This window comes from Hyla sarda, chromosome 5 (genome assembly GCF_029499605.1).
Source record: "Hyla sarda isolate aHylSar1 chromosome 5, aHylSar1.hap1, whole genome shotgun sequence".
In the NCBI taxonomy this organism is placed as follows: domain Eukaryota; kingdom Metazoa; phylum Chordata; class Amphibia; order Anura; family Hylidae; genus Hyla; species Hyla sarda.
Genome location: NC_079193.1, coordinates 182751745 through 182776812, shown reverse-complemented (window position 1 = coordinate 182776812; position 25068 = coordinate 182751745). Strand labels below are relative to the sequence as shown.

At 43.5% G+C, this 25068-nt stretch overlaps 1 protein-coding gene across 3 annotated transcripts in view; it reads right to left on the bottom strand.

The window, feature by feature from the left end:
- Positions 1-19417, bottom strand: part of ANKS6 (ankyrin repeat and sterile alpha motif domain containing 6) — a 49487-nt gene extending 30070 nt beyond the window's left edge. Inside the window, exons 1-6 of one of the 3 annotated variants that reach the window (XR_008844076.1) lie at positions 18863-19417; positions 16051-16553; positions 12817-12861; positions 11356-11560; positions 9954-10060; positions 3957-4105 (exon numbers count right to left, since the gene is read on the bottom strand). Coding sequence is in view for 1 of the 3 variants with exons in the window: in XM_056520821.1 (XP_056376796.1) it covers positions 3957-4105; positions 9954-10060; positions 11356-11560; positions 12817-12861; positions 16051-16553; positions 18863-19194 (1341 nt within the window). In the remaining 2 variants the exon portion in view is untranslated. The remainder of the gene's footprint in view (positions 1-3956; positions 4106-9953; positions 10061-11355; positions 11561-12816; positions 12862-16050; positions 16554-18862) is intronic. The other 2 variants (XR_008844077.1, XM_056520821.1) reach the window with 2 other exon arrangements.
- Between the last annotated feature and the right edge of the window lie 5651 nt (positions 19418-25068).

Below are 25068 nucleotides of genomic sequence, written 5' to 3'. Positions count from 1 at the left end.
CTTATGTAATTATAAGACACTTTGCTATTTACTTGCTGTTAAAATTCTCAACCTTTATATGTTTTTAATGTGATAAAAAAAAATGGGCACTAGGTGGCTCTGTTCTGTGCCCTGCCGCAAGTCAAACAGTTAGTTTGGTCTCCTCCTGGCCTGGCAGGAGACCAAACTCAGGAAGTGTGTGCAGGGCATGGTGAGGCTCAGCTCTCACAGGCTTCAGTGACGTCACGCCTGATGGGGAACGCCCACTTTCTCTTGCCGGGAGCTCACACAATGTGAACAAGGGAAAGATATAATACAGAGCTTTTTAAAGCTCAAAAAAAAAATTAAGGGCAAAAGGGGTGATAGGAGTAGTTATGGAATATAATCTGAGTTAGTTTTGAAAATATGGTTTGATGACAGGTACTCTTTAACAAAACTATATGCAACAGATAGCACAGCATGGACAATAATAAGAACATCATCAACAGGATTTATGTGAAATGATGGAGGTTTTCTCTCTAATTACATTCTAACCTATGAATTAACATATCCTGCAAATGCACATGGATACTGAACAGCATATACTATGAACAGGGTAAAACATCTATTTATGACAGGGCTTAGCAAATTGCTTTGAATCTAGGAGACAGAAAAAACAGTTAGGAGCCAGAGTTTTTTGTACTGTACACCGCAATTTTTCATTTAAACTTTTTTACTATTTTCCCAGTTAAAATGTACACAGCTAGTACAATGGTTAACACGTACCAAGTTATCCTGCATGAAGGAGTCCCCTGTAGGTAGACTGTCCCCTATATGTAGGACTCCCCTGTAGGAAGCTTGGCCTCTATAGCAGAACTTAAGAAATCGCTGGCGCAAAGTCACTCTGGTGGCTAAAAATTTTATAGTGGTGATAAGGTTTTTGTCAGCCCTTTTCACGTTCTTTCCCTTAAAAAACAAACTGCCTCCAAGCCTCTGCTGATTACCTTTTCTGCCTGCAGTCGGTGCTCCGTTGTTACAGAAGCATCAGATGTTAGGTGGCCACCACAGCCAATCAGGAGTGACGTTCCGTAGAGGCAAGGCTGCTAATTGGCTGCGGCAGTCACAAGACACTAGAGCATCAACCAAATACAATCGCTGCTGTACACTAGAGTGCTGACAGAAGACATCCAATGCAGAACAACGAAAGCAGAACGGGGGATCAGCATGGGAACGGAGGTGGAGAAAAGTAAAGTTTAAAGGGGTATTCCTAGAATAAAAAAACAAGCCTTTTTTCTTTCAAAGACAGCATCCTTGTCTCCACTTTGTGTGTGGTATTACAACTTGACTCCATTAACTTTAATGGAACTGAGCTGCAGAACCACACCCAAACTGGAGACAAACAGCAAGAGCTTTTTGAAAGAAAAAAGACCAGTTTTTTGCTTCCTGGAATACCCCTTTAAAAACAAAAACAAAAAAAAAACCTGTAATAACTAACAAACGGGAGGGGGAGATGAGGGGACAGTAATAACTGACAAACGGGGGGAGATGAGGGGACAGTAATAACAGATCATATGATGTCACATAATGTCACGTAGTGACCTCCTGTTACTTGACATGGGGCATCCTGGCTCCTTACATTTTTTTTGCTGGTTTCTAGTTTCTTAACACATTTTTCAAGTTCTGCTCTATAGGTATAACGAAAACCTACAGATGCTTTCTGATACTAATACAATTCAGGAATTATGCAGTGATCAAACTATTGATTTTAAATCTCAACAATCTGGTTGAATCCAATGTTTCCTTTGCAATCTCGACAAGACGGGAAGCTGAATTTCTAGTACCATAACATTCAATACTGGAGATTTTTTATTCTGTCGAAAATGTATAAACATGCATAAAAAATTTACTCCAGCTATTGATGAGCCATATATTTACATTGGCTATTTACATGATATCAATTGTAACTGCCCATTTGGATAAGATCACAGAGAGATAATTACATTTGTCTTACTGCTGATGTGGCGTCACTGTGTACAGTTATACCACATCGCCTGGCCATTCAAACTCTCCCTTCCCCTGTGTCTGGGCTGCAAAAACGAAAAAAAAAAAAAAACTTTAACTCCCCTTCCTACGTTCCCCCGTTACGCCGATATCGGCGTCCCATTCCTTCTCTGCTGCTCAGCTCCCTGCTTCTTAGGCTCGGACTGTCACACTGCAGTCAGCAGATGGACGGCCTCAGTGATATCCTGCTTCGGCCGATGATAGGCTGAGCGCACTTTCATGTTAGGAGCTCGGACCCCACCTTCTCCCTTCTGCCCGGGCCCCTTACATGACAGTGTGCTCAGCCTATCACCGGCCGAGGCGGGACATCACTGAGGCCGGCGATACGCTGACTGCAGTGTGATGTTCCGAGCCTAAGAAGCCGAGCAGCAGCGAAGGAATGGGAACGCAGATATTGGCGCAACAGGGGAACGTAGGAAGGGGAGTTAAAGTTTTTTTTGTTTTTGTTTTGGCAGCCTAGGCACAGGGGAAGGGAAAATATTTAGTCCTTTCAGGACTTCTTCCAGTGACCTGCAGATGTATATAATTTCCTCTGTAAAATTTCTACTCATACAATTATTACAATTTTTATGACAGATTCTTTCTGCAGGTCACTGGAACATCAACAGGTAACAAATTCTCACCCTCTTCTTGCAAATGTGTTCATGTGATAGGAGGAGTGAGATTTCTTATATGAACACAATAAATATTGTGTGGTTTGGCCACTACACTGATGACATTATATTTATATGGAACTAGTCACTGGCTTATCACAATTATTCATCCTCTATCCATGCCTACTCAAGCATGATTGACAGATCGGGCACAGCTAACGTCACCGTTCTTCTTGCTGAATTCTCCTGCAGGACCATCTCTAGGCTTGCGCACTGCTATATACTCTGGGCCTGCACGGGAATTCAGCAAGGGCTAATTTTCATAGGGCGAGGGACCGTTTTAAAAGTTGTTTTAACCACTTTATTGGATGGCAAAGAGGACATCCACACATGGTAAGGGATCTGATTTTCCAATGTATAGAGTGTTGTTGATACCTATAAAGGGTTAAACCTGATGACAGGTTCCCCTTAAAGAGCAGTCCTGGACGCATTTCTAAATCTACCACCTTTCACAATAGATGAAGCTAAGAGCTTAGCCTCTCCCCCTGTGGAATGACCTATGCACAGGTCTCCCATAGGAGTCTATTGGGGGAGATTTATCAAAACATGTGCAGAGGAAAAGTTGTCCAGTTGCCCATAGCAACCAATCAGATCGCTTTTTTTCATTTTTGAAAGGGCCTCTCCCTTGCTATGGGCAACTTTTCCTCTGCACAGGTTTTGATAAATTTCCCCCATTGTGCCTATACCTATAGGGCTTTCTGTAAAGCATCTCTCTAAATTCCATTAGGAGCCGCTCTGGAAAGTTGGCTATCCCCCTAATAATGTACTAAAAAGGACATGTTTCAGTATCTGGCTCTGATCTGTAAAAAAAAATGTAGGTGATACCTTCACTTTAAAACTTATCACAGACAAGAAAGCAGCTCACTTGGCTGTGTCTGTATTTTCTATAGACTTCAACTACATATCTTGTTTAAAGGAAAATTTGGCTATTCAAAAAAATTGAGAACCTCTGTTATACACTGCTTGACATATATATCTTACACCTTTTACTGATGGTAACACAGCAGTCGTTTTCTTTGTCATTTAAGCATAAGGTTAATCGACAATCACTGGCTGAGGCCGGACACCACTGTAGCCGGTGACTGGCTGAGCAGCAAGGTGTCATGCAGACCGCAGCACCCCATCTCCGGTGAACCTGCACAAAATGGCCGATTTATTCTAAGCCAATCACTGGCCACAGTAGTGTCCTGTCTCAGCTGTTTGTTTTTATAACTTAATGCCAGATAACCTTTAATATTACAGAGACACATTTCTTCTAAACATTTCCCATAATCTATGCTGTACCTTTAATCCAGCTTTGTCATCAGGTGGAAGCGGGATGGTATATGGCTGCTTGTTCTTGGAATTAGAGAACAAGGTTTTATTCTTCTGCTTTGACTTCTCTTTGTCTGCCTGCAGACATACAGTTGCTAAGAGTCGCACAAGTTCAGTGTCTACCAGCAAAGAAAAAGAGAAAATATTTCCTCAAATTATATATCATCATAACTTTTATTATAAAACCTGTTTTAATACTGAACATCAAATGTCAACATATAGGCACTATTACATGGAGGCTCATATCAGTCATGGGAGTGAACTATTTGCTATGCAGTCTTAGCAGTTGACAGACAAGTCATGAATGCAGATGCATACTAAATATGTATTAGATTTATGGTTTTGAGCACTTGGTATTGGTGCAAAGCTTCAATTGATATACAAAGGATTAGCTTTCCTATGAAGTCCAGCTCCATACAGCCCAATGGGAGATGCCATTCGATGGAATCTTTTAATTTTCATATTGTCCCAAGGCTGCCTTTTAAAATAAACTTTAACTCTCCTTTCTCCGCTCCCTTGTTGCTCAGGTATCGAGGCGCCCTGTTTCCAGCAGATCTCTGCTGACAGTATGCTTCACCAGTGCTGGCCCAAGCTGTGATTGGCAAGTGGCACCGCCAGTTCCCCCGTCTGTAAATACTATACTCTTCAGCTCGGGGTAAGGCGGAGTCACAGGCCGTGTATGGGGCGCCCCGGTTCTGGAGCTAGGAAGGAACAAAGAAAGGAGTAGCTAAAGTTTTCCTTATTTAATTATATAGAAAGGAAGGGAAAAAAACAACTGTCTCTGGCGCTGGTCTGCTTCAGTGAACAGCCAGGTATAAAAGCACTCAGTACGTACACATAAAAGGTTACATTCATTACAAGATTCATGAACATTTCCCTGCACAGGAGGCATGTAGAGGGTTTGGTAACCTGGCCGTTCACACTATTGTTAAGCACCATGCCTGACGAAGGGTCCATTTCGGGCCAGAAACGTGTTGCATGTGTTTTATACAATAAAACCTTTTTTAAACCACTACATCAGATGTCTGAGTCCTAACCACTGAAGCAGACCAGTGCCAGAGACGGTTTCTATCTATCTACACTGGGAGAACGAGTTGATCCCAGAGGACCGTGGCTGCAGGCCTGGATATTGTACAAAGCCAGCAGAGGTGTTGTGCTCTTGGTGAGTAGTGCTCTTGACCATCACCTATACCTCTTCATGAACGTACTTCACTAGGGGCGCAATCCCTTCTCCCTTTTTTTTCTCTTTGTGGTTTCCTTATTTAATTAGGCAGTAAGGGGACAGTAAGAAAATAAATGAAAATCAACTGGGAAACCCCTGTAAGATCGAGCCACTCACAATGTCCTTTGGCTATATATAGTACTTGCAAATACAGTAAATGCAAAAGCACTCGTGGTTAGACTCATTCTGCATCGTTCTTTATTCATTCTTGTTCTGTAGTTTACAAACTAGATAAATGTTATACACAATCTAGTGTCGATACATATCACAGGTTAGCGGAGGTCTTACACGTGCTAACCTGTGATATGTATTGACACTAGATTGTGTATAACATCCATCTAATTTGTAAACTACAGTTGAATGAACAAAGAAAGATGCTGAATGAGAACGTCTAACTGAGTGCTTTTGCATTTATTGTTTTCTAAAGTGCCGTTACTTGCAAGTACTATAGCCCAGGACAGTGTGAGTTGTTATAGGAGTAGGTGAAACTCCGAACCAGGGCTGGATACCTATTGCACACGCATATTGCTGCCTTTCAGACAGACAGCAGAAAATACTAGATTTTGCTACTAGGAAATAGCTATACTGAACTACTCATGTAAAATGTGAAAAGACATCTAACATATAGGCTCAGCATTCAAAACAAGTGAAATACTACCCTCAAGTGGTATGTTACAATAACTACTATTTTAATTAAATAAATTGTGGAAATAAAAGTTTAATAATTTAACCCCTTAAGGACTCAGGGTTTTTCCGTTTTTTGCACTTTCGTTTTTTCCTCCTTACCTTTTAAAAATCATAACCTTTTCAATTTTCCACCTAAAAATCCATATTAGGGCTTATTTTTTGCGTCGCCAATTCTACTTTGCAGTGACATTAGTCATTTTACCCAAAAATGCACGGTGAAACGGAAAAAAAAATCACTGTGCGACAAAATCGGAAAAAAACCGCCATTTTGTAACTTTTGGGGGCTTCCGTTTCTACGCAGTGCATATTTCGGTAAAAATTACACCTTATCATTATTCTGTAGGTCCATACGGTTAAAATGATACCCTACTTATATAGGTTTGATTTTGTCGCACTTCTGGAAAAAATCATAACTACATGCAGGAAAATTTATACGTTTAAAAATGTCATCTTCTGACCCCTATAACTTTTTTATTTTTCCACGTACAGGGCGGTATGAGGACTAATTTTTTGCGCCGTGATCTGAAGTTTTTATCGGTATGACTTTTGTTTTGATCGGACTTTTTGATCACTTTTTTTTTTGATTCATTTTTTAAATGGTATAAAAAGTGACCAAAATACGCTTTTTTGGACTTTGGAATTTTTTTGCGCGTACGCCATTGACCGTGCGGTTTAATTAATGATATATTTTTATAGTTCGGACATTTACGCACGCGGTGATACCACATATGTTTATTTTTTTTTTTTTTTACACTGTTATTTTTTTTATGGGAAAAGGGGGGTGATTCAAACTTTTATTAGGGAAGGGGTTAAATGACCTTTATTAACACTTTTTTTTTACATTTTTTTTGCAGTGTTATAGGTCCCATAGGGACCTATAACACTGCACACACTGATCTCCTATGCTGATCACTGGCGTGTATTAACACGCCTGTGATCAGCATTATCGGCGCTTGACTGCTCCTGCCTGGATCTCAGGCACGGAGCAGTCATTCGTCGATCGGACACCGAGGAGGCAGGTAAGAGCCCTCCCGGTGTCCGATCAGCTGTTCGGGACGGCGCGATTTCACCGCGGCGGTCCCGAACAGCCCGACTGAGCAGCCGGGATACTTTCAGTTTCACTTTAGAAGCGGCGGTCAGCTTTGACCGCCGCTTCTAAAGGGTTAATACCGCACATCGCCGCGATTGGCAATGTGTGGTATTAGCCGCGGGTCCCGGCCGTTGATGAGCGCCGGGACCGAAGCGATATGATGCAGGATCGCGGCGCTATCCCGCTTCATATCGCGGGAGCCGGCGGAGGACTTAAATATACGTCCTGCGTCGTTAAGGGGTTAAAGAGAATACCCAAATGTGTGTGATTATATGTATAACATTTACACCCCAGGGAAAGAAATAAAAATAGGGGGAGATTTTTCGGTTTTTGCCCTTTCATTTTTTTCCTCCTTACCTTTACAAAATCATAACTCTTTCAATTTTGCACCTAAAATTTCATATGATTGCTTATTTCTACCTTGTAATGACATCAGTCATTTTACCCAAAAATCTACGAGGAAACGGAAAAAAATAATAATTGTGCGACAAAATTGAAGAAAAAACACCATTTTGTAACTTTTGGGGGCTTCCGTTTCTAGGCAGTACATTTTTCGGTAAAAATGACACCTTATCTTTATTCTGTGGGCCATACGATTGATATGATATGACAAATGATACCCTACTTATATATGTTTAATTGTGACGTACTTCTTTTTCCACTTTTTTTTGCAATGTTATAGCTCCCATAGGGACCTATAACACTGCACACACTGATCTTTTACATTGATCAATGGTTTCTCATAGGAAACCATTGATAAATGATTCTGCCGCTTGACTGCTCATGCCTGGATCTCAGGCACTGAGCACTCATTCGGCGATCGGACTCCAGGAGGCAGGTAAGGGGACCCTCCTCGTGTCCTACAGCTGTTCAGGATGCTGCAATTTCACCGCGGCGGTCACGAACAGCCCCCTGAGCTAGCCGGGGGTAGTTTAGTTTCACTTAAGACGCGGCGATCAACTTTGAATCCCGCATCTAAATGGTTAATAGAGCGCGGCACGGGTACCGGCCTGGCTTGACCCGCTATGATGTGGCCCCGCATTATAGAAAGGGAAAGGACCCAGGATGTACAGGTATGCCCTTGGTCCTTAACAGGTTAATTTTTCACAGGCCTTTTTAAAAATGAAAGATTGATTGCTATGGGCAACTCAGCAACTTTTTCTCTGGACAGGTTTTGATAAATCTCCCCCATAGTTCCTAATTTAAAACATGCTATGCACATATAAAGTAAATTTTGTATGACAACCAATTCGTCTAACTGCTATCCCCTCGGACATCCTCATAATACTATAACAATTGTGCATGGTTTTGGTCTTGGCCTAAGTTCACATGAGTGTTTTTATTTATAAATGGTAAAAAAGTAGAATGAAGCGCACTAACCATGTCTGATGTTTACTACAGGATGGCGAGGACAGACATTCACAGGGCACTGAGACTACGACCGTTTCATGCATAATGACGCACTTCTTCCGGCCTTCTTCCACATTAAACAGTCATAGCCTCATTAGTCTTTTTCATATTGAAAGGCGCACCCATAGTGTCTTCATTATGTACCGTCTGCCTCGGCCACTGCACCGCTAAACAGGACTAAGACACTGCTGGTTCGGTTAGTTGTTCATACCTGTCAGTGCCCTCTATTCCCTATATGATTGTAATCGTTTTTATTTATAGCTTTGTTTTGTCATGGAAAAAAGACAACGCAAAATTATATAGTACCTTATCCATTATAATGCACACCAACGATGCCCAAAGGATCCCACTGATATATATTGGGAAATGTTTGGTTTTGTCATGAAATTCAACATGTTGCATCAAACATGATTATATCTGCAACCAACAGAGACTTCAGAGTCTCCAACACAGATGTGAACCTAACTTGACATTGCAATCTTAACTGGTTAGCAGCTTTTAATTGTAAATCTCTATTACTATTAACATGGGAGAGCAAAAAACAATCAATTTTACTTTGTTGCATTTCCTATTAAGGGAACGGTATTACAGTGCAGAAGCCAATGCGTTTCTTTTGTGTTTACCATACAGTCTTTGAAAGCAAGTTTGAAAAAGCAAAGTTTATCTGCATTAACTCAGATTTGTTGTATTGAATTTGTAATTTTATTACATTTGTTTGTGTAAACCTAAGGATCCACAACCTCTTCCACAAGCAGCAGTACCCTATACATGACATGCTGCCAGACACAAAACCCAATATACTGTGCGGCACACACTTCACTTTAGGCCACTATCTTCTTTGGATAAGCACATTGCTTTGGTTGTGAAAACACAAACTGCATGCAGGTTGTACACTATGTGACCGTACCCTCGCTGTCTTCCCTTTAATGTCCTTTCATGCTTGTTACCAGCCCTTGTCAGCCTCTGTGAAAGGTGCTGGCGTGGAGTGTTTCCTCACACTTTTACAATAGCAGTGTGGAGGCAGTTATACTTGTATGGAGCTACCAGACATAAGAAAAGATAATTATGTTTTCTAAAGTCTAGTGTGTGGCGCAGTAGACAACAGAAGAAAGTAGGGGGAAAAAAACAGAAATTCAAAAAATAATATAGGGTCTTTTTCACACTACTGTGTTTAGCAGTATTTTTGTTAGAAAATGACGGGAGTTTAGCAGGAGACAATTTACTGCAAGTCCAGTATTTATGTCCCACTACCGCCTCCGAAATAATGGACCCCATGCAAAGTAAATGAGCGTCGCCGATACCCATTGGTTTCCATTGAGCTCCAACTCGTTCAGGGTTCGTTAACAGATCCTTAACAGGACAGAGCATATCGGTAGTGTGAACCTAGCCTAAAACACACAGTAGATTTAACAGCTGTGCAAAGAAAAGGTAGTGTAATTGCCCATAGCAACCAACCAGGTTCTTTTTTTTTTCCTTTTTTTTAAAAGGCCTTTGAAAAATGCACCAAATAGTTAGAGGAGTAATATCATACACTACCAAAGAGGATACATTTCCCCACCTGGATCATTCAGCAGCATCACCAAGTCAAACGCGGTGTAGCCATTTTTTGCACGCAGATTGACATCAGCTCCTTGATTTAACAGGTATATCACTATTTCTTTGTTTCTACATTGAAATAAAAAAGAACAATGAATTAATAGAGTGCAGTTGCTATGACCTATTGTAACGTTATAGCTTGTTTCAATTCTGCCAAGACAGTGAAAGGGGTATTTCTGCGACCCAGGATGTCCCACAACAACGTTTAAGAGATTCAGATCCCACTTTTGGGACCCGCACCTATCCGTAGATCTGGTCTGGTTGCAGCTGTCAAAGGTGATTAAGAAGCCAAACAGTATGTGTTCTGCAGTTTACATACCTATCATAAGAGTAAATGAAAGTAGCACAAACCAGCATAGCACCAGGAGCTATACTGTATTCATAACTAGAAAACTACAGAAACTGCATAGCTTGTTGCATTATGCTATTTATGCAATCCTAATTCACTTTAAAGCTTTAATAGTATTGACAATCCTGATTGGAAGCGATGCCATAAAGGAATCCTTCCACTGGGTGAAATGTAACCTTGGAATGTAAGGGAATATCCTAGTGTTGCCATTCTGTGTTCACCTCACTGAAGGGATGATGTCCGATAGCAGAACATGACCTCTGTCATTGCTGCGGCCAGTGATTGCCTGAAGCAGTCCAGCATGTCATTGCTTTGGTTAAACAGGAACTGATAGGGGACCACTGTACTAGCAATTTAAAGGAGTACTCTTGCCCCTAGACATCTTATCCCCTATCCAAAGGATAGGGGATAAGATGTCTGATCGTGGGGGTCCTGCAACTGGGGACCCCCGCGAACTCCCTGCTGCACCCGGCATTCGTTTAGAGCGTCGGGTGCAGTGCCGGAGCGCTAGAGGCTCGTGATGTCACGGCCGTGCCCCACTCGGTGACATCACGGCCAGGCCCCCTCAATGCAAGTCTATGGGAGGGGTCGTGACAGCCGTCACGCCCCCTCCCATAGACTTGCATTGAGGGGGCGTGGCCATGACGTCACGAGCGGGGCATGACCGTGATGTCACGAGCCTCCGCCCCGCATTGCCAGCCATTCGGCATGAAGTTCGCTCCATGCAACGTATGTCTGGGGTGCCACAGTCGAGATCGTGGGGGTCCCCAGCGATCAGACATCTTATCCTCTATCCTTTGGATAGGGGATAAGATGTCTAGGGGCAAAGTACCCCTATAAGAAACCCCTGGCAAAGCTATTATATTTACAACATTTATTTTTCATACCATACTCTATAAAATAGAATTCCATAAAAGTGTAGTTGGTTTCTGAGGTAGCTGTGCGCACACACAAAACAGTAAAAAAATAAAAAAGCAACAAAACAAAAACTAAGTCTATCCATTCAGTGATTTACCCATGGTAGGTGGCTTGCATGAGCGCCGTCCAGGCATGGACACTGTCCTGCTTGTTAATATCTGCTTTCTTATCCACCAGGAGCTGCACCAGTTCCAGTTTGCCAGTAACTGCTGCGATCATCAGTGGAGATGCCCCATCTGCATTAACAGCATTGACCTGACTGGGATCTTCATCCACAATCTCATTAACTAGTGACAGATTGCCTAGAGGACAAAGTCAGGATGGTAAATGTATTTCATCTGCAAATGTATTTAAAATTACAAAGAAATAACACAAAGAGATAAGGTATCAATCAGATGGTGTGTTACGTGATGCAATATTCTGCTTTATGACTTAGATCACCGAGCTTCAATAATTCTAGTTATTCTTTTAGTACTTAAAGTGCATCTGTCATCAATATCACCTGCAGTAACCTGTTGGTGCAGGGTTATAGTGCGGGTGACGCTGATGAAAACCATATTTACAGATCTTCTGTCCATTCATCTGTAATCCTCTGTCTTCTGGATATGGTAATGAGAATAATACCGGTCTTCTTAGATCATGGGGGGGGGTGACATCCAGCGTTCTGAAGATCTGTGCGTGCTGGCTTATTCATTGTCACGCCTTCTCCCCCTGTGCTGAGCCTGCTATGCAGCAAAATGGAGCATGTCTCTGCAGCATAACGGCTGTTGCCGTAGCTACTGCACATGCAGAGGAGTCATTATGCTGCAGAGTGGAGCTCCATCAGGCTTAGCACAGGGGGAGGAGAGTGACAATGAAGAAGACAGTTGGAGATATAGGAGAAAAAAAGGTAGAGATGGCGCTTTATAGTGCCGGTTGTCCGCAGTATTTGCGGAGAGTAAAACAGAATAAACGTTTTGGGCAGGACGCTGGTGTGACGGGAGCAGCTGGCCGTTGGTCCCGTCGAGGACGGTGAAGAATGCAGGAGTACAGATGTGGGAATCCTGGCAGGGGTTTCCATTTCCTTCCAGTGAAGATCCGACTGCGGCACTGTAGTGTTACACTGGCGTGATGACACAGAAGTCAGGTGTCAAGTAATAGAACTTTTTATTGGTAATCATAAAAAGTGACATACAGGGTTGGACTACGCGTTTCGGAGGGGCTCCCTCCTTCCTCAGGTCCAGGTTGGATCTTCACTGGAAGGAAAAGGAAACCCACCTCCCACATCTGTACTCCTGCAATGAAGAAGCCAGGGCACACACATCTTCAGAACACCAGATGTCGCCATGCATAGGATGCTTGGGAACGCTGATTCTCCTTAAAATTTCCAAACATCCTCTCCTTTTAAGCTATGAGGAAGATGCTTTCAACCAGTGATCAGTGATTGGATAGGGAATAAGATGTCTAGGGGCAGAGTACCCCTTTAAATATATAAGACAGGATCAAACAGTTCTTTTCAGTTTTACAAACACTTTCACAAAATAATCATTACAGTACGTACAAACAAATAATAACATACCCATTTTTACTGCATGAAAAATGTCCGGTCGCCTCTTTTCTTCATCTGTATCATAAAAAAAAAAAATTATTATTAACAGAATAATAGCGCAAATCAGAATCATGACAAAGGATGACTCAGAACTGTTATTTTATTAGCAACTAGCTGAGTACCCGGTGTTGCCCGGTTTTTCCTTCCTAATCCTTGTTGGGGAGGAAAATAAACAAAGGAGGAAGCTTTTGACTTCATATCCCATCCTCATATATTGTTGTCATATCCCAACCCCACATCCCGACCTCTTATCTCCTCCTCCTATCTTGATCTCCTGTCCCGAACTCCTATACCTTCCTCCTATCCCGACCTCCTATCCTGTCCTCCTATCCCTACCTCCTATCTAGACCTCCTATCCCGACCTCCCATCCTGTCCTCCTATCCCGACCCGTAATATGTGTACCAAGCATTGAAATAGCTACAGCCGTACGGAAATTATATGGGAAAATACATTTCCCATTGATTTGCATGGGACTTTAAACAAAAACCCCGACCCTCACAAATGGGGGTAGTTAAGGGTTAAATTAACTATCCTATATTTTAAGTGGACATATAAGTAACATGTGACCAAGTATTATCGAAATATCTCCAGCCGTTGGCCGGAGATATGCAGTAACATATATTTCCCATTGACTTGCATGGGACTTTAAACATAAGCCCCGCCCCTTGCAAATGGGGGTGAGTAAGGGTTAAATCACCTATCGTATGTTTGTTGTTGACATTTAAGTAACATGTGTGCCAAGTTTCATGTTAATATCTTTAGCCGTTTGAAAGTTTTTGTGGAACATACACACATACATACATACACACACACACACATACATATACACGCGTTGAGTTTTCTATATATACATATTCTTACATTTACTAAAACATATGGCTGGGGGAGCTGACAGGTCCTCTATAACCAGTGTGTCCACAATCTGTTTGTAATAAACTTCAGCTCAAAGCTAGATTGGCACAGAGCTGCCAGCAGAGAACAGGTAAGGTAGCTTGGCAGCAGTCAATCCAGTTAATGGGAGCACCCTAAACAAGATATGTTAATGATTTGATGAGTTAATGATTTTGGGGCTTTCACTGCTGTTTTTGACTACCTGAGCCCACCTCAGTGCTGGTGAAAGTATGCAGGACTGAACAGGCTGGCTCTTTGCTGGGTGCCTCCTGCTGTGTCCTGCTCCGGTCTCCAGGCAGTGATTGGCTGAGGAGCAGTATCTTATACTGGGCCCCGACATCATTCTAGGCCCAAGCATCATGCTTTCTCTAAGTAAGAGGATCATAGCTGGGGATCGGAGCAGGACACCAGAGGCACCGCAGGAGCATTGGAGGTAAGTAGAGGTTTATTTTTGTATATACTGTAAAATCGCTAACAACTTTCCCGTTTCCTGCGTTCTGTCTTTGTATCTCTGCTGCAAGAAACAGATTTCCCCTGACAACAGGCAGTGGACAGTAGTTAGCAGGGAAGTGAGAAACCTTGTGGCCTGGACATTTAACGCTTTTTTTCTGGGGTAATGGGTCAAATTTGATGAAAGCTGATAATGATTAGATATTCCAGGTGGAGATTCTATCAGGAACGAGCACCAGCAAAGCAAGCCGGCACTAGGACCACTCGAAATTGTGCCGTCTCAATGGACGACAATGCATTTTGGAGCGGACACTCAAAGTGTGGGGTCCAATAATTTCTGTTCTAGAATGTTCACCGCAGAAACTCTGTTATGTGAATGGTGCGGCAGAATTCCATTGAGAACAATGGGAGGCTGGTGCATTGTAATTTCCAAGCTTATATAAAAAAAAAAAAAAAAAACTTATATACAGTGATCCCTCAACATACGATGGTAATCCATTCCAAATGGACCATCGTTTGTTGAAACCATCGTATGTTGAGGGATCCGTGCAATGAAAAGAATAGGAAGTTGTACTCACCTGTAACCGCCATTCCGGACCGTCACCGCTGCCCTGGATGTCGCCCTTCATCGCTGTTGCCGCGTCCCCGGAGTGTCCCCGCCGCTCCGGACATCTCTGCTTCCCCGCGATCCTCGCTCTCTGTCGCCGCCATCACGTCACTACGCACGCCGCTCCTATTGGATGACGGGACGGCATGCACGGCGACGTGATGACAACAATGGAGAGCGCCGGCAATGCAGGGAATCCCGAAGATGATGCTCCGGAGCCCGAGGACAGGTAGGAGACCATTACCGGAGCACACAGGGCACCGTAAACGGCTATCCGGCAGCAGCTGAAGCAGTCAGCGCTGCCGGATAGCGTTTATGCAATGGCCCCGACATACAAAAGCATTGTATGTTGATGCTGCCTTCAACATGCGATGGCCTCGGAGAGGGCATCGCTTGTTGAAATTTTAACGTATGTCGGGGGGGGGGGGGGTGTCACTGTATGTGTGTGTGTGTGTGTATATATATATATATATATATATATATATATATATATATATATATATATACTGGCTCCAGAAAGTTAAACAGATTTGTAAATTATGTCTATAAAAAAAATCTTAATCCTTTCAGTACTTATGAGCTGCTGAAGTTGAGTTGTTCTTTTCTGTCTGTGCTCTCTGATGACACCTGTCTCGGGAACTGTCCAGAGTAGAAGCAAATCCCCATAGCAAACCTCTTCTACTCTGTGCAGTTCCCAAGACAAGCAGAGATGTCAGCAGAGAGCACTGTTGCCAGACAGAAAAGAACAACACAACTTCAGCAGCTGGTAATTATTGGAAGGAATTAGGGCTGCATGATATATCGCAAAAGCAATCGAATCGCGATTTTTGCTTTTTGCGATATAGCCACCCGAGAAACATGCGATTATCTGCTCGGGCTGGCTCCCCTGGCGGGGGCCGGCCAGAGCAGGGGGAGGGGAGAATGTGAAAGGGGGAGGTGTGAAATAGGCGGTGGGCATAAAATGGGTAGCTAGAAATGAAATGGAGGCGATTAGACATGAAATGGGGGGATTTCACCATTTTTTTATTATATCACATCGCATATTGAAATCGCAATATTTAGGCGCAAAATCGCAATCGCACATTTTCCCCATATTGTGCAGCCCTAGAAGGAATAAGATTTTTTATTGTTTAACTTTCTGGAGCCAGTTGATATAAAAACATTTTTTTTTCCCTGGAATAACCCTTTAACAGAATAGATAAAATTAGAAGGAAAAAAAAAACGACACATGAAAATAAGAGAATTTGCCCCATACCCGTTTTAGGTCTAATTGTGGTTATAGAATCCAGATAATCTTTCATGTCTTTGTGTTTGAAGCTCAAGGCAATTTCAAAAGGTGTTTTATCCAAACTGTTTACTTGATCCGGATCAGCACCCCTATCTACCAACTGCTGGGCCACACTGACCCGTCCATGAAGGGCTGCCAACATCAATGGGTTCCATCCTGTCTTTACACGATAGTTCACATCAGCTCCCCAGTCCAATAATAAACGTACCACTGCCTCATGCGCATGCTGGGCAGATGTCATCAGGGCGGTGATCTCGGGCATATCCTCTCGGTGGCCTTTGCTATTCACTAGGTTGACATCAAAATGGTCATAATTGTCCACAAAAGCTCCTCTCTCCAGAAGCAGCTTGACTACACTTGCATGGCCTCCTCTTGAAGCCACCGTCAGGACACTTGCTCCTAGACGATTCTGAGCGTTGAAATCGGCGCCATTCTCCAGAAGTATATATGCGACATTTAAATGTCCAGACCTGAAGTGTAAAGCAAAGGAACAGATTGAAATATTACATAGCACTAGCAATAGTCTAAGGGTGAGTTCACATGGCCGTCTGTCCACGTTTTTGTGTTTTTTTTATCTCCGTTTCGGTTCCGTTCTTGCAGGCTGTAAGCGGATTATAAACGTTTTTTTTTTTTAAATCCCATTAATGTCAATGGGATTTTTTTACAATACGTTTACATCCATTTGCACCCGTCTGTGCTCATTTCCGTTTTTTTGACGGCAGAAAAAACGGCACATGCAGTATTTTTTCTTCCGTCAAAAAAACTGAAGAAAAAACGGATAAAGTAAATTTAACATTGAAGTCTATGGAAAACAGATGAGGAGGTACTACCATGCTGACAACTTATCCCCTATCTAAAGGATAGGGGATAAGTTGCCTGATCGTGCGGGGACCCCCGCGATCTCGCACGCAGCACCCCGCTCTCATCAGTCCCTGTCTGATGACGGGGCCGGTGATCGTGACGTCACAGCTGTCTCGCCCCCTGCCATAGACTTACATTGAGGGGGCGGAGCATGAGGTCACATGGGGGCGGAGCCGTGATGTCACTATACTCCGGCCCCGTGATCGGCAGTCATCAGGCCCCGGAGCGATGTTCGCTCCGGGGCCTGATGAGAGCGGGGTGCTGCTTGCGAGATGGCGGGGGTCCCCTGGTTGGAAAACATTGCTGTAGTACATACAGTAAAAGACTCATTTTAACAGAGCTGTAACTTCATAAAATAGAATGCAGCAAATCCTAGTGTTTCAGATATATACCACTTTTGCGTATATGTAGCTTTTTAAATCACTTTTTTTTCCCATGTGTTCTGTAACCAAAAAGCAGCAATTTTTTACTTTGTTTACGCCATTCACAGTACAGGATCTTATATTTTGATAGTTCAGACATTTACTCATGCGCAAATACTGTACCAAATATGTATATTATTATTATTTTTTTTTTTTGTACACTTTTTAGGTAAAATAGGAAAAAGAGGAGATTAAAATTTTCATTAGGGGAGGAGCTTATTCACATTTTCTTTTTACTTTTTTTAACCATTTAATTTACAATTTGTATTTCCCCATAGGGGACAATTTATATTAATCATTAGATTGTTTATACTGTGCTATGCATATCCAAAAGATAAGGGGTAAGTGTCCGATAGCGGGGGGGGGGGGGGGGGGGGGGGTTCTGACTGCTGGGACCCGCGCAACGGCTCTCTGCATTAACTATGCATGGTTGACCGCCCGCATAAAGCAGTGGCTGACACGAAACAGTGGTCAACACATCCCCTCCATGTATCCGGCTCTCCCATAGAGATACATGGAGGGGATGTGTTGACCACTGTTTTGTGAAGGGATCGACAGACTCCATGGAGCGGAGATTGCTTGGTGCATGAGGAGAGCTGGGCACCACGCAGGAGATCGCGGGGGTACCAGCAGTCGGACCCCCCCCCCCCCCCCCCCCCCACAATCAGACACCTATCCCCTATCCTTTGGATAAGGGATAAGTTGTCTGGCACCACAGGACCCCTGCGCTCGCTTCATGTACGGGACATAAGTGTCCTGGTGTGCGAAGTACCAGCGCATCAGGATGTACATTTGCCTCCAATGTCCATAAGGGGTTTAAACTAACTAATCAGGCTGAAGTTATGTGTACGCGCATCTAAGTTCATCCAAAGTCGCACGCTGTGTGATAAATTTTCGCTTCCGTGTCGCTGTTGTAAGCAAGTTTTGTAAGTGAAAAGATTGCTGGTATTGGTTTGTGACATTTGGAGTCACACATGATAAACGAGAACAAAGTCAAATGGCAAAATTGTTCAAGTAAGTTTGGCAAAAATCACGCCAAAGTTTCTTCTTTTTTTTTTTACACACACTAAAAAGACATGTAAAATGCTTGATGGCATACACAAACAGCAACCCGACTACCTCTTCTAAAGTGGAGTGGTGGTCTGTTTCCTAGGCAACAGGCTGTCAACAAGTGAGGAAATAAGAAGGAGCCCCCATTTAATCATGTTAGCAGTGATGGGAATACCCCATTTAAAAACCTATGGGGGCGCTGTAAAAATAATTGATTTTATAGATAGTTTAGGGTGGTAGTGACCGGAAGGGGTTTATTTAAATGGGAAAAGATGTCTGTATCTGACTCCAAACAGGTTCCTATGAGATGCCAGCTCTAGTAGGAGGCGGCTACGGAAAGTGTCTGTCTATGGCTGACCTAATGTACATACATATATATATATATATATTATATATATATGGGGCCTGTCTGTGCTGAGACTTGTAGTGCTCGGCGGAATGCCTACCTGGCAGCCTGCATGAGAGGCGTCCAGCCATAGTGGTTCCTGCTGTCCACAGAGGCCCCTTTCCTCAGCAGACACCGCACCAGGGGCTCATGTCCGCCCCCCGCCGCCAGCTGCAGCCCGGTGTTACCGTCCTCGTCCGTGCAGTCTACGGGAACCAGAGGCGAGCTCTCTCCGGGAGTGTCGGGTACCGCGGCGCCATCCCCCGCCCGGCTCCCGATGCAGGACGAGCCGCTGGATGTATCGGGCTCTAGCAGCCTGCGGGCACCGTCCACATCCCCGTCCTCACAGGCTCGGAAGAGCAGCTGGCACTGGGCCGGGATGGTGCACTCCATAGAGCCAGGATTCTAAAGTTTGTCCCGGCGCCTGCCACGCATCAAGCCCCCGGTAACGGAGGAAGTAACGGATCAGCGGACACAGACTCCTCTCTACTCCACCGGCCCCTCCTCCGGTGTGTACACTGTCCGCGGTGACATTCCTCGGGAGGACTCGGACATTCCCAGTCTCTAACTGCGCATGCGCTGTCCTCATCTAGAGGCTGAAGCGGTTCCTCTAGGTCAGTGTTTCCCAAACATTGTGCTTCCAGCTGTTGCAAAACTACAATTCCCAGCATGCCCGGACAGCCGAAGGCTGTCCGGGCATGCTGGGAGTTGTAGTTTTGCAACAGCTGGAGGCACAATGTTTGGGAAACACTGCTCTTGGTACTGACAGTGTGAAGAGGCCCCTTTGTGCCAGACAGTGCCCTGTACCCTTCCCTCAGTGCCAAGATAAAACCAGATACTTTATGGCAAGACATAATCAGTGTGGGCACATAAGCAACCAGTCACTATGCCCCAAGCCCTGGCAACCCTGGAAACCATCTTCTGGGTCCAGCCTGTTACCCACGATGCCCCAATTTGTAGTCCAACGATTTCTCCTGCCCTCTAAAGCAATGTTTCCTAGTGTTGGGCGCGAATATTCGCATTTCGAATTCTTATCGCGAATATTGTGCATATATTCGCTATATATTCCAAATTACGAATATTCACTTTTTTCGGCATATGCGCATATTCTTTCTTTTCACTTGTGGGCCAATTAGAATGATGCAAATAGACTTGTCAGAGGTTATCAACAACATCCCTAGCAACCAATAGTAAAGTTGCCCACCCCCTCAATGTTTTCTTCCTCGAATATGCGAATATAGGACGAATATTCGTATATATATTCGCAAATTTGAATAATGGCCAATGCTGCTCATCACTAGTGTTTCCCAACCAGGGTGCCTCTAGCTGTTGCAAAACTACAACTCCCAGCATGCCCATACAGGCATTGGCTGTCTGAACATGCTGGGACTTGTAGTTTTGCAACAGCCAAAGTCTCCCTGGTTAGTAAACACTGCTCTACAGTGTTAAAGGGGTAGTCCAGTGGTGAAAAACTTATCCCCTATCCTAACGATAGGGGATAAGTTTGAGATCGCGGGGGGTCCGACCGCTGGGGCCCCCTGCGATCTCTCTGTACGGGGGCCAGGCTCTCCGCCCAGATAGCGGGTGTCGACCCCCGTACGAAGCGGCGGCCGACACGCCCCCTCAATACATCTCAATGGCAGAGCCGGAGATTGCTGAAGGCAGCGCTTCGGCTCTGCCATAGAGTTGTATTGAGGGGGCGTGTTGGCCGCCGCTTCATACGGAGGTCGACACGCCCCCTTCCCACGGGCTGTCGGAGCTCCGTACAGGAGATCGCGGGGGATCCGACCGCTGGGGTCCCCTGCGATCTCTCTGTACGGGGGCCAGGCTCTCCGCCCAGATAGCGGGTGTCGACCCCCGTACGAAGCGGCGGCCGACACGCCCCCTCAATACATCTCAATGGCAGAGCCGGAGATTGCCGAAGGCAGCGCTTCGGCTCTGCCATAGAGTTGTATTGAGGGGGCGTGTCGGCCGCCGCTTCATACGGAGGTCGACACGCCCCCTTCCCACGGGCTGTCGGAGCTCCGTACAGGAGATCGCAGGGGGCCCCAGCGGTCGGACCCCCCGCGATCTGAAACTTATCCCCTATCCTTAGGATAGGGGATAAGTTGCTCACCACTGAGTCACCACTGGACTACTCCTTTAATTTCATTGACTAATCATTTTCGTCATAGTTTTAGTCAGCCACACTTTTTCAGTGACCAAAACCATAAGCTATATATAGCTACAATAAGCTATGACGACTACAGGGTGGGCCATTTATATGGATACACCTTAATAAAATGGGAATGGTTGGGGATATTAACTTCCTGTTTGTGGCACATTATTATATGTGGTGACCATAGCGTCCATTTTGAAGTCGGACATTTTGAATCTAACTTTCGTTTTTTAAATAGGAAAAAAAAATTTCAATAATAAAAATGTAGTGTGTGTGTGTTTCACTTTTTATTCTTAATTTTTTAGGTGGTTCTACTATTCCCAACATGGAACACACACTGTTTCATGATGGGAGTAGTAGTACCTGAACTAATTTACAGATCGCCCCTTTGCAATCGTCCTGTATAATGTATAGATGCGGCCGGCTGCTCTTCTAAGGTCCCCTGCACTGACGTATATATACACCTATTCATATTTCCCACAGAGAGCTGTGATTGGCTGGAACCATTAGTACAGGTACTACTACTCCCATCATGAAACAGTATGTTCCATGTTGGGAATAGTAGAACCACCTAAAAAATAAAGAATAAAAAGTGAAACACACACACTACATTTTTATTATTGTCGGCTACATTTTTAGTGCCCTGCCTGCCCACATAACTTGATCCCTGTTTAAAAATGAATAAACATTTTGTTATAAAATAGATAGATTTCGTTAAATACAATTTTTTTTCCATCACTACTGTATTTTTTTTATAATTTTTTTTAACCCCTTAAGGACGGACCCATTTTTTACCTCAATGACCAGGCTCTTTTTTATTTTTATTTGACATGTATCTCTTTAAATGGTAATAACTTTAGAAGGCTTTTTCTGAGCAGAGCGATCTGACACATGCAGCATTTTTTTGTGAAAAACTGGAAAATTTCTGGCGTTTTTTTATGATGTACACCGTGCGGTAAAAGTGATGTTATATTTATTCTGAGGGTCAGTACGATTGTGGCGATACCCATTTTACATAGCTTTCTATGTTCTTTTTCCTTTTCTGAGCAAAATTCTTTTTCTGCCATTCATTTTCCAACAGCCGCAACTTTTTTATTTTTCGTCCAATGCCATTGAGTAAGGGCTTATTTTTTGCAGGATGAGCTCTACTTTTTATTCGTATCATTTTTGTGCTATGTGCTACCTTTTGATCTTTTTTATTCTGCTATTTGTACCAAAATTGGCGAATTTTGCGCTTTTTTTAATGTTTTTTTTTTTTTACAGCGTTCACCGTGCGGGATAATTTACATTATAGTTTTATATAACACCAAAAAGAAACCACTGGAATATAATTGCCTTTAAAATCACCAAATCTTTATTTCCAAAAATACATAAAATATACTACATTAAGGACGAGATGAATCAAAGAACAATGCCTGGACTGCTGCCAGGGCACTAAAAAGTACTATGTTATGTGGACAACAGCGCTATTGATTTACAATATAATTAGCCACACTGGATCACCACACCTTGTAAAAAACCATATGCAAAACAGAGGACGACTAACATGTAGTCTATTTCAAGACTCTAAAGTGCAATTTGCATACTAGTAAACAGTAGCGAATCCCGCTGCAAACAGCCTACCTCTGCTATAGATAACAAGTTGTGAAAAAAGTGGCCAGTGCAGTAAACAAAATACTCTACTAGTAAAGTGCTGTATGCTTACCTATATTGTGTCAGCGTGCCCTGGCTCCCCAACGCCGTTTCGTTCCCTACTTTCTCAAGGGGCTGCCGTCGACGGGGACACTAACAAGGAGCCTCCAGCTGTTGCTAAACTACACCCCCATGATTTTCAGACAGCCTTTGGTTGTCTAGGAAATATATAAGTTGTATCTTAGTAACAGCTGGAGTCTCGCTGTTTCTAAAATACAACTCCTGTCATGGGAGTTGTAAGTTTAGCAACAGCTGGAGGCACCCCATTCCTAAACTGCAACTCCCATCATGGAAGTTGTAGTTTAGCAACAGCTGGAGGCACCCCATTCCTAAACTACAACTCCAGTCATGGAAGTTGTAGTCTAGCAACAGCTTGAGGAACCCCATTTCTAAACTACAACTCCCATCATGGAAGTAGTAGTTTAGCAACAGCTGGAGGCACCCTATTCCTAAACTACATCTGCCATCATGAAAGTTATAGTTTAGCAACAGCTGGAGGCACCCCATTCCTAAACTACAACTCCAGTCATGGAAGTTGTAGTCTAGCAACAGCTTGAGGAACCCCATTTCTAAACTACAACTCCCATCATGGAAGTAGTAGTTTAGCAACAGCTGGAGGCACCCTATTCCTAAACTACATCTGCCATCATGAAAGTTGTCGTTTAGCAACAGCTGGAGGCACCCCATTTCTAAACTACAACTCCCGTCATGGAAGTTTAGCAACAGCTGGAGGCACCAGCTGCAACGGCTGGTAGTTGGGGGAGGGGGGAGCGGACCCCCCCCCCCCCCCCCCCCGCTTATTGCCAACCCTCCCCTCCTGCCTATTGCCAACATCCATGCTTCCACTTTAAGGGCTTCAAGTGATGTCCATGCTTCCACTTTATGTGATGTACATGCTTCCACTTTATGTGATGTACATGCTTCCACTTTATGTGATGTACATGCTTCCACTTCAAGGTCTTCAAGTGATGTACATGCTTCCACTTTATGTGATGTACATGCTTCCACTTTATGTGATGTACATGCTTCCACTTTATGTGATGTACATGCTTCCACTTTATGTGATGTACATGCTTCCACTTTATGTGATGTACATGCTTCCACTTTAGGTGATGTACATGCTTCCACTTCAAGTGATGTACATGCTTCCACTTTAAGGGCTTCAAGTGATGTACATGCTTCCACTTTATGTGATGTACATGCTTCCACTTCAAGGTCTTCAAGTGATGTACATGCTTCCACTTTATGTGATGTACATGCTTCCACTTCAAGGTCTTCACGTGATGTACATGCTTCCACTTTATGTGATGTACATGCTTCCACTTTATGTGATGTACATGCTTCCACTTTATGTGATGTACATGCTTCCATTTTAAGGGCTTAAAGTGATGTACATGCTTACACTTTATGTGATGTACATGCTTCTATTTCAAGGGCTTCAAGAGATGTACATGCTTCCACTTTAAGGGCTTCAAGTGATGTACATTTTTTCACTTTAAGGGCTTCAAATGATGTACATGCTTCCACTTTATGTAATGTACATGCTTCCACTTTATGTACATGCTTCCACTTTAAGGGCTTCAAGTGATGTACATGTTTCCACTTTATGTGATATACATGCTTCCATTTCAAGGGCTTCAAGTGATGTACATGCTTCCACTTTAAGGGCTTCAAGTGATGTACATGCCTCCACTATAAGGGCTTCAAATTATGTACATGCTTCCATTTCAAGGGCTTCAAGAGATGTACATGCTTCCACTATATGTGATGTACATGCTTCCACTGTAAGGGCTTCAAGTTATGTACATGCTTCCACTGTAAGGGCTTCAAATGATGTACATGCTTCCACTTCAAGGGCTTCAAGTGATGTACATGCTTCCACTTTATGTGATGTACATTCTTCCACTCCAAGGGCTTCAAGTGATGTACATGCTTCCACTTTATGTGATGTACATTCTTCCACTTTATATGATGTACATGCTTCCACTTTAAGGGCTTCAAGTGATGTACATGCTTCCACTTTATGTGGTGTACATGCTTCCACTTCAAGGTCTTCAAGTGATGTACATGCTTCCACTTTATGTGATGTACATTCTTCCACTTTATGTGATGTACATGCTTCCACTGTAAGGGCTTCAAATGTTGTACATGCTTCCATTTCAAGGGCTTCATGAGATGTACATGCTTCCACTTTATGTGATGTACATGCTTCCACTTTATGTGATGTACATGCTTCCACTTCAAGGGCTTCAAGTGATGTACATGCTTCCACTTTATGTGATGTACATGCTTTCACTTTATGTGATGTACATGCTTCCACTTCACGGGCTTCAAGTGATGTACATGCTTACACTTTATGTGATGTACATGCTTCCACTTCACGGGCTTCAAGTGATGTACATGCTTACACTTTATGT